Below are 11,142 nucleotides of genomic sequence, written 5' to 3'. Positions count from 1 at the left end.
CGTGGGGTCAGAACAGTCCCATAAGGTCATGACCTACATTGTATTTGATGCATTATAATACATTAAGAAAGAAATACTTTTGCAACTAAAATGACAGAAACTTTACAAATGCGATAGGATAGGTAACGATGATAAGCTTATTTAAATATTAAAAGATGATGATACAGTATGCTGTCAAAGGGAGATTACATTTAGAAAGTGAAAGTAGAACTTATATACATGTGTATGTATGCTGGCAGGAATCCCATGCTGGCATCTTATTATATTGTGCTACTGCTACTACATGTATTATGCTTACCTAAATTGGTCAACATCATAATGATAATCCAATTAAAACACAATAATGAATTCCTCTAGCTGATCTTAACTACCGTAATCCTTTTCTGCGTACGGAAAACACGGACATGTATGTATGGGTGTTGCTAAAACGCGGAACGGAAAACGGAACGGAATGGAAAATATCATCACGTTTATCCCTTAAAAAGGGTATAGACTGGCCAGAAACGATTTACTTTGTATCTTTTATTTATATCTAATGAATGATTATCAACATGTTGCTATCTTATTAATATTCATATGAATGTCTATCAATTATAGCATTGTATTCATTCGGCTTTAGTTGAGTACGAAACGGAAAAATCAAATGTATACGAATTGTGAAACATTAACATGATTAAACGAGCAAATTAGCTATAACTTTTTACTTATTTCTCTTATATGGTATTGCTGGCATATTAGCGTAACGTACGCAGTTAGTGAAAGCGTTTTATGCGTGTTTTGAGTATTTTTATATTATTTTCAAATATGATGTACATGTATATACTTACATCAAAATTGAATTTTCGGTGTTCTAGACGATCTTTTATCATACAGACGATACAGTATCATTGAGATGGAAGAAAAAAAACTGTAGGACTGACGACATTAAAAAATTAAAATACAGTAAACATTAAAATACCCGGTAATTTGTGAAACTAGTAATTTGTGAAACTAGTATTTTTAGCAATGCAATTTTGTTTACGTTTGCATTACAAAGCATGCAGTTGTTTATTCCAGCAGCTATATACATATGATCCGAATAGAGAGCTCTAGACGTTGCCTGGTTTGATTTTCCGATTATATATTGGGACTATAGTCTGTCGATCCCAAAATATTCATGCAGCACATTTGGACGATTTATAATGGAAAATGTTGACATCTTTTCTCCATTTGGAAGTCACTCAGAAGACCTTGCACAATTTTTCAACACCATCATCCGGGTCTGTTAAAATGCAAAACCCTGTAGACTTCTTTATTTTTAGCCGTGTATTTATACCAGCTGATAAGCTAGAGAGGACGTTTTAAAGAAAGAATAATGAGAATGTTTAATGCCTCTAAAAGAGAATCGCTTGAACCCTGAGGTATATATAAATATACAGCAAAAAGTGAATCGAGGATATTTTGGGACAGAATATAGTGGTCAATGCATGTACTGTTAATTTTGAGGAAATAAATATTCTTGAATAAATAATCTAATATTGCTAATCTTTCAAAAAAAATTAAAAAGGTACATAAAGTATATCGTTTTAGCATGCATACTTAACAAATCTATGAGGTAAATAACATTAGATAAGATTTTCCGCTTTCCTTCCGTTCCGTTTTCCGTTCCGCGTTTTAGCAACACCCATGTATGTATACACGTGAACCCATCTAATCGAAGAGCTGGGTAAAACTAGTACCCGCTAATGAGACATGCAAACCTGTGTTGTGTACGTAACTTCAGACAAAGATCAGTCATTTGTAACATGCATGTATTTTTATGACCTATTCTTCAAATCCACTTGCACTATTTTATTAGGTAAATAACAGCTTTAAGGTGGTGCAGGACACCTGCATATTGTGATGTACATGTATACTTCCTATTGAGATAAACAATAAAGTATGTTGACTATTGGTTAAATATTTACCCCCCAAATAATGTTACCTAACATTGAAGCGCAATGGGTTAGAGCGTTTACATGTCTGTAAGAGCATTGGGGTCCAAGGTGTATTTTTGGTAATTTACGAATTTTCATGGGGAGGGGGGGTCTGGACCCCTCACTCCCACCCCTTCTCTAAATCTGTGCACACGATGATGTTCATGTAGGCACACAGAAGCAAATCTAAAACCGGCAACCGCCACGGGGAGGGGGCATAATTTAATTTTTAATTTTGTTTGTAATAATTATATAGACCATTATACTTCCTATGACATAAAATGTTAAGATTATTGATTAACTGAAAATTCACTGCAAACAGTTCTACCCCAAATTGCACATAAAGTGCTGCTCATGTCACGATGTGTATTATCATATGGGCAGGGATCTCATCCTTCAGTTATGAAAATTATAATTTTTAAATGTATTACCGGAGTTTGTATGTAGCCTTCATTTTTAATTAAACTGGTATAAAACAGTGTTATTTAGGGGCAAACACATGGTGCGGGTATTACTGTCTAATGACAGCATCTAGTTTATAAATGATATCAATTCATTAATATTGTTTTGAAAATTATATCGATTCATTAATATTATTTTAAAAATGATATCAATTCAAATAAATAACATACTGTGTTTAATTAGAAAATATTTTGCATATTCTTTAAACTTTCATCTTTAAAGTACAAGCGGTCATTATTGTTTATATATCATATCTGTATAAATGTTAAATTCAAGAAAAATAATGTAAGCTGAAACGAAATTTTGTTAGCTTTATCCTATATATTTGGATTATTTTTACATTCATCTTTTCAACTTTATTACTATAAATTGTGAAGCAAAGAAAAAGAGATGTTCTAAATACCTTATACATGTATTGATGTTGCAATACTGATAATATAACAGCAAGCATATTGATGCTGCATTAACTTGAAATAGAGAATTTTAATCAGAATATTTTGAACTTACCCGTACGGACTTAGTTGAGGCTCCCATTGCTCAGCACTTTTACAAAGTAAAAGAAGAAGGAATATTACTGAGAGTTCACTGTACTCCATTGTGAGGACTTTCCTTTAAATCTGAGACAGAGCTTTGTGTTAAATGGTTCTTTCGCCTTTTGCTTGGGTTTTTTAAATGTGTTTTTACACGAATATATAAATCCGTTTTCTCTACATGATATATTTATGCTATCCAATCAAGGTTCTTTAATACATTGTGAACGTTGACTTTACTTGTTTCTTTGAAAGAGCTTATACTTCAGGATTAAATTCTTTCACTGAAGTTTAAATTTTATAAGTAAAACGGCTTCAGACATAGGATAAAATACTTTTAATCGGCAGTTGAAGTCTTTTTGCTACGATATAAACAACAATCTCATATATGTCACAAATATAAGCAAGGAAACACATTGTTGAGTGCACAAATTTAAGGGTGGAGTAGGAAGAAGGGATTTGCCCCGTTTCCAGGAAAATTAAACTTAAAGGACATATCGCATGATTTTCAATTTTCGAAATTTTTTAAATAAAATCATTCTATACTCATTAAAAATGAAGTTTATAAACGTTTTCATAAAATATTCTGCCTAATTCGTGAGTTTGAGAGCGATGAAATTCAAATGCCGCGATATGCATATTTTCTCTCTCGATCTACCCGCCATAATGTGTGACGTCATATGCGACCTCGAGCGAGAAGGTGCTGTCAGCCATCTTTGTAATTCGATTAGATTTAATCGACAATTAAACTAATTATCACCTATTAAATTGCCGATAACGGGACATGATGGTGTTTTGTGCCTCCTGTGGGTGTTCTAGCCGTTGGAAATGGGGATTTGGACTGTTGTTTTTTTAAGTTTCCCTTACGAAAGTATGCGGAAATCCTGCGACAAATAGTGGTCTATCTGTCGACGGGAGGATTTATAAATAAACATTCAATACATATATATCATTAATTATATGGTATATTTTTGTAATCATCGTTTCATAAATAAATCGTATTCATTTTTCAAAAAGAAAAAATTGAAGTTTATGAACAGGGGCCTGTGTACAAAACGCAAGTTCATCATGTTCATCGGAGAAAAATAACGAGAGGGGACGCCATTTTGGATACCGCCTCGCTTCATTAGCTGTTTTCTCATTGTTATTGTTAAACTATACGTTCATGTATGCGTCGGTTATGTAAAAATGATTTCTTCATTCATACATGTAGTTCACCTCTGCAGAAATCATATTAATATCATCGGAAGGTGAGATTTCTGTGAGTTCTATTTTTTTGTGGGAGAAGTCAAGGATCGAGTTGTCGATATTGAATGTTTATGCGAGAAATAGACAAAGTTTGTTGATATACATTTATACGTAAATGGATAAAACAAATACGGAGATGGGATCTTACAGAAATAAACACTAATTAAGGAAAACGTTCTTGCCTGCCTTTACAATCCAGTGTAATATAGAGTAAACAACCTTATAGAAAGTTGTGACCAGTTACTGCCGAAGAAACAAACTTCTTGTGCACCACAGTTTTACAATAATGAACATTTTGAGTCGTTAGGAACGCCAAAAAAACAAGACTGTTGTAGATTTTAATAAATAAACACCTTTAACCGATTTATTTCAGCTACAATCATTACTAAGTTGTGTTTACAATGTTTTCACGTCGATCAATCTGATCGCCATTGCCGACTTCATCGTCTCTTCTTCGGCAATATCATCGTTTTTTATCCGTACTGGTGGCTCAAACATGTACGACTGTATAATAAGATTCTTTTAATTTAGTCAGCATGTAAAAAAAACAACGTAAATGGTGAATAAATGTCAAAATTTAAAGAAGATAATGCTCATCCTACATATTTGTTTACAATCAGCTGTTCGAAGAAGGTCGCATGTGACGTCACTGTACCACGTGACACGCTATCTAATTAACGAGTTTTTAAACGATCGGGGCTATAATTTAAATTGATATTATGGCTAATTACCGCTTTTATACCGTTAACAAACTGTTAGGAGTAGTTATTAGATACACAAGGAAGCCAAAAAATGTAAAATGTCCCATACTTTAGAAACATGCGATATGTCCTTTAAGCTTATCAAATTTATACTCACAATAATATTAGCATATTAGACCTAAAATTGTTACAGCAGAAACTTTGTCACAGTAAATTCCTCTCCTTGAACTCAAATAGGTTAAAAAAAGAACATAGTTTTTCTGATTGTTTTTAAAGATTGCAATATCAGAGAAGTTTTGTAAAATTAAACGATTCTTAAATGACGTGATCGTATCGACCTTTCTTCGATAGTAAAGGCTTTTATTTATATAATCTTTAGATACTTCGTACATTTTTTTTTAGAAAGTAACATTACATAAAGAGCAGGTTGAAGGCCACATGATTACAAAAATATTTTATTTTAAAATAACGTAATGTAAATTTGATTCTTGCTTTCTCTTATTATAGAGAATTGAAATTTGATTTTTTTTTTCAAAAGATGAGAGCATATGTGAATTTAAAAGTAGAACTCTTCGCAGGAATTTTTTAACATCTGTTTGCACTAATCTCCAACACTTCTGGGTTTTCATTCGGCATGCCTGTGTGATCTTCAGTTGTCATATATTTTTCTGTCGTCTGTTCGTATACCTGCTTGTTTTCCCCCTCTTTTTTCTGTAAAAAATTTGACTTGTTCTCAAGAGTTAGTAAGCCAAATTCTACCAAACTTGGTATATGACAACCTTGATGTATGAATCTTATGACAGAATGGAGACGCTTTCAGTCAATTTGAGTTCTAGCAATGGCTAAACAGCATTGAACGTGTAAAATTTGTGGTTTTTATTATAGTATATTTCATGATATATAATTGAATTTAATGAAGCTGAACTGTAATCTCAACAGATAATACTTTGCCCTGATTTATACCAATGTTTCAACAGGACGGTGTCAGGGACTTTTAGGTAGCTTTGTTTGTCTGTAGAAAAAATGCAAGTTTATGCATAATTAAAATTTTATTTTGTCGTTACTTCGGCGTCCATTGTCAGCATTTAGCCCTTAACCATCGGCTCTTTGATAACATGGACATAAAACACCATTGTAACGAATAAATTTCAATTTAAAGTAAACATGTCGTTTGTTGTGACCATCAACAATAAACAATATATGCATTAAGTAATTTAGGAAGTTGCATCAAAGGTCAAATTGTAAATGCGTAGATTCGTACGCTGCTTGGGGATTCTTCTGGAACTGCATCCCTCGTGTGCAATACGAAAGGGGTGAGGGAATGTTGGCGTAGAGAGTACAAGGTATAAGGTTGAAGAGTGCCGTGGGTCGTAGGATAATAACAAATAATAGCTAGGTTTGTATTCGCTAAGGTCCACAATATGAAATTCCAGAGAAATTAAAGACAATTGATGCAGGATTCCGAATTTATTGGACGAGACTCAACGATGGCAACATTAAAACAATTTAACAGACAGACATTTTACAACAAGTCGGATATGGTTAATTGTGGCCTCTGGACTCAACAATCTGGGTAAGTCGGACGTGGCCGAAGAAAATAGACAATTGCACAATGTCGTTTTAACAGATTAGCAGTTCTTGAGACATAATACTCTGTCTCTTTGAAATCACACACACAGTCCTAAATGTCTTAATCACTTATTAAATAAGAAACTTTGTACGAAATAAACTGTAAGAAAATATTACAAAACAGATGTTGAATTTTAAAATTAAAGTCCAAATAAAGTTATAATTGAATACTGAATTTCGCAAGGTGATAAAGCTCAGAATACGCATTGATCTCATTGATCAATACTTTAGTGAGCTACCCGACATTCTATTTGCATACAATCTTGAAAAGACAGATCAGGACCGTTTGCAGTTTCCAAATAATATGTAGGTATAAGTCGATGATGCAGTACGAAAAAAGTTCGAACTTGAATTTCAAAAGTTTTCAATAGCATTAGCAAAAAAAAAACTCTCTTTTATAACTTTTTTTTCAAGGGGGTTCAACGCCTAACAAATTAAGAGAAGTAATTATACTTTGTTATCACTAAAAAAACTGGCGCCGTTGGCTTCATTAAACTGGATATTTAAGGGTAAATATAGTTTTTACATTTATTATATGATCGATATATGATTGATAAGTTAAGATAAAATGCGCATTTTATCTTCAGTTATCGATTAAAAATGTGTTGATATCTTGCAATTTTTTATATTTATTTGTCGAAATTTACAGATTTCTGGGTAATGTCATTACTAATGATCAGCACTGGGATATCAAATTAGTTTTTACAAAATAATAATGAAAAAAGAAATTAACTTAAGTGAAGCGTAAAAATTCAAAGCGTTCAATTTACATGTCCCTTATTATGCTAGATCGTTCCGCTTCAAACGGTTTTGATTTGCTGCTTCAAAAACAAGATCTAATTTCTTGATATAGAACCAGGAAGTAAAATTCCTTTTTGGTCTCACACAAAATAGAATATACAATCCAACGAATTTTTAAAGCCTTTAATCTGATAAAAGTGAACTTTTAAAACACCTTGACACAGATTTTGATCAATGAAAGATTGCGTGCAGAAATTTGTTTTCGAAAGTGATGATAAAATTGTAAATTCTTCAAATGTCATCAGGTCATGTCTAAACATGACTTTGCCTCTCTTATACAGATTATGTATAGACGTCTTCTTTAAGCCGATCAGGGTGTTGGCTGAAATCAAGCAACGGGGAAATCCCATGAATTTCCGACTAAGTATCAAGCAAGTTTTTTTTATACGAATCGATTATCTTCAATTTCATTTTAGATTTATTGGTGTGCCAATATCACATTGCAAAATCATTGTGCAACGTAATGCAGATAAACCTTCTGAAAATAAATGTCATGATTCCAAAGTTTTTCAAAGCTCGTTAACCAAGATTTACTAGGTTAATAGTTAACAGATAAGCATCATTTTTATATTTCAATACATCAATAGTAGCAAACAATTTTTTTTTTAATTTAATTTTTTAATACAGAAAACGATTTTTTTTAAATCAAGCTAGTAAACTCGCTTTTTAAAACACCTCATTTCTAAACCTTTTTTTAAAATGCAAATTTATAATGAATTTACCAAAAAAAATGCCTGATACTGCAGAATCATTTTTATTCGTGGGGATCAGTGTGCGTGTGTAGCCAAAATTTTCCTGGTTTGTGGGGACGTAATTTCCTTGAAAGAGTAATTTGGATAATTTTTAAAATAAATAAACAAATGAATCCATGTACGTTTGATTGGATGTTAATTCGTTGGCAAGGGTTATCCACGAAAGCCACGTACACTGGTACCCCACGAACAATGATGACTCACAGTAAAGTATATTTGACTTAAATCATTGTTAAATATTAATGAGGTAAGGAAGATTTCTAGGTATGTGAGTTTTATTTGGTTATGTTTTCTTAAGAGAACTCATGAGCTTTGTACTAAAGAGGTGAGTTAGTGAAAAACGCAGGAGGTTTGATATAGTCATAAACTAGATGCAAATAATGAGGTTGTTTAAGCAGTTGTATTTCGTCGTATTAATTTTTATTTAATTATTATTTTTACTATTTCTGCACAAAAGTTGTGGTATATGGATAGGATTTGTGAGGCAGACAAATTATAGTTCGACAAATACGAGTGTAAATTAAAAAATACAAAGATAATGTGGCGATCAATTATATAATTTTCATTAAAGTCATTACTTACATATTAATTTATGCAACAATACGTACTTTATTGATATACGAAGTTTTATTCTACTTGATGAAAATGTATTTTTGTTAACGATTTTAAAATCAATATGTTTTGTCACCACGGTGGACGGTAACGTTGAAAACATGACGTCAAGATGACACATGTACAGTTAATAGAAATGTCAAATCTTAATATCACCCTGAGTCTTTTGTGCTTTTCGCCTTAAAATTTAAATCGGCACTATATCACTTGACATCTAATTTGTTCACATTTGTTCAAAAATTATAAGTTAGTTCCCCGAAGATTTCTTATTTTTCACCGCATGTTTTATTTTATTTTTTAATTAAATATTTACAGATATTATATTTTCTTTCGTACCGCTCAAAAAACATTTACCACAACCCCCACAAAATGCCTTTAAGTTAAACACAAATGTGCAAAAAATTTTGACTTATTTTTTCAACCATCAAGCATTGTCACAGTTTTTAATCAGCTTTTTCCTGAGTTAGATCCATACTATTTAAACTGCGCCGTGACGTCCGGTGACGTCAATGTTTTTATAGTCAATTTTAAAAAGGACTATAAGTCTTCAATCACTGATATCAGTTCAACATATCTTTAGGTTTCAATATTACTTGGTTTTCAGCCTAATTCATGGAGATATTACTTTTAACATCATATGGTTTTTTGTTGATGGAACACAACAATTGACCGTGCGCCGTGACCTCATTTTTGCAGGATTAGAGTCAAAATAATTTAATATAATTTTTTAATTCAAATTGTTTGAAACAATTGCTTAATTATGTCTACTTAATTTAGTAATAATATGACGTTAGAGAACATAGCTATTGCAAAAGTCTTCTTATTTTTTGATTGACCCTCGTATATGCATTGAAGATAGTAGCTCATTTTTTGTTTTATTGATTCAACAAGTACATATAAAATGATCGTTTTTAAATCAAATGCAAAATGTTAGGAAAAGAGACAGTGCAAGTTTCAATTAAAGGCTATATATTGCTACAAACTTATTTAGTAGTCCTTTCTAATATCAGGATAAAATAAATTGAGACAAATGTTCTTTACTTCTAATTCATTATTATAGATTTATAGATTATATATTTTTCAAAAAAATATTTTTCGACCTGCAAATAAAAGCGCAAATGGACATTTTTAACGACGTAAATGCATTGCCTAACGTGATGTTTCAATATGTTAACATGTGAAACAACGTTATATTGAAATTGATCACAATACACGCACTACATGACCTCTTCGCAACCTTTATTTCCATGGTTCTTAAAACTTATTTGATTTCCGGAAGAAAAATATTATTCTGCGGATTTGAAGACTGCTGTTCTTTTTTTAAAAACCAAATTAACATTTCTTATCAATTTTTTTTTTACCTTGGCCACTTCCGCTTTTAAACAAACGCCTAATAATGTGTAAATTGTTTTTTAAATAGAAATATAATACACTTTTCCACCAAATTTAACAATTCTCCAATGGAATTACGCGATTTACGGTGCTATTTATTTTGGACGAGGATGATTTCTTTTATATACATGTACCACATATCATTTGTTTGACCCATTCACTTCAATATTTAAACCCCACGCCCACCTTCACCCCACACTCAAACAAACTTACACACACACATTTTGTCATATTCAAAGCAATATGAGCTGTGTTTTTTAGAATATTGTTTTGCTGCAAAAAGCTGTTAGTATGATAAGTCTGCATGTAACTTAAACTTTTATGATAAATAAGATTTGAAAACATCATAAATTTTTGTCAAAAGAAAGATTTCTCTTTTAAAGAATATAATGGAGATCAACTTTTTCCACTTCCACAAAATTATGACTTGTAGAAATTAAATGTTAATGTATCTTCTTCTTCTTCTTCTTCTTCTTCAAAATACTGAGTAGGGCTCTTCAAAGAGCATTAACACGTATTCAAAGAAAAAGTTGTATCAAAATAATTCAATGCGACTGAAAAACATTGAATGTCATCATAACTTGCTATTGTAGTCGCATTATAATGTAACCTTGTTTATAAATCAAGCCGTCTTCCTAGCTATTATTATGCAACATCAATAGATCGAGGTCAGTTCATGGAGCATCTTCTTATGATTGAGGTCAGTTCATCGAGGTCAACTGCATTATTGAGTGAATCTCTCGATCGAAATGAGACAAAATGTGCATTCTTGAATTATCAGGTCGAACTGTATTTTATGTATGTTTGCATCTCTTAAGGTAAATAAATTGAAATAAAACCGAGTAAAATGTTATATAAATACTAAAGCAAACTTCAAGTTTTTATAAGAACTACTTATGCAAGCGGAATGTGTGCGCACGTGGAAGCATTTGCCGAATGCCTCATATGGACACAACAGTGATCGGCCGAAGCCGATCACAAAAACCATTTATTTTATGTCCGACTCTAAGATTGCAAGTAAACTAGTTACTGGACAACATTTTAAATTCACATTTTAAAA

General features: G+C 31.9%; 1 protein-coding gene across 2 annotated transcripts in view; it reads right to left on the bottom strand.

Moving 5' to 3' along the window:
• The window catches only part of LOC128183064 (uncharacterized), a 35,111-nt gene extending 32,050 nt beyond the window's left edge, over positions 1–3,061 (bottom strand). For both annotated transcript variants that reach the window (XM_052851888.1, XM_052851889.1), the window contains exon 1: positions 2,925–3,061. In XM_052851888.1, the coding sequence (XP_052707848.1) occupies positions 2,925–3,013 (89 nt within the window). In that variant the 5' untranslated portion in view covers positions 3,014–3,061. The remainder of the gene's footprint in view (positions 1–2,924) is intronic.
• Positions 3,062–11,142: the final 8,081 nt, after the last annotated feature.

The sequence above is a fragment of the Crassostrea angulata genome, chromosome 5 (genome assembly GCF_025612915.1).
Source record: "Crassostrea angulata isolate pt1a10 chromosome 5, ASM2561291v2, whole genome shotgun sequence".
NCBI lineage: Eukaryota > Metazoa > Mollusca > Bivalvia > Ostreida > Ostreidae > Magallana > Magallana angulata.
The sequence above is the reverse complement of the archived record's forward strand: the minus strand, read 5'-3'. Positions and strand labels throughout refer to the sequence as shown.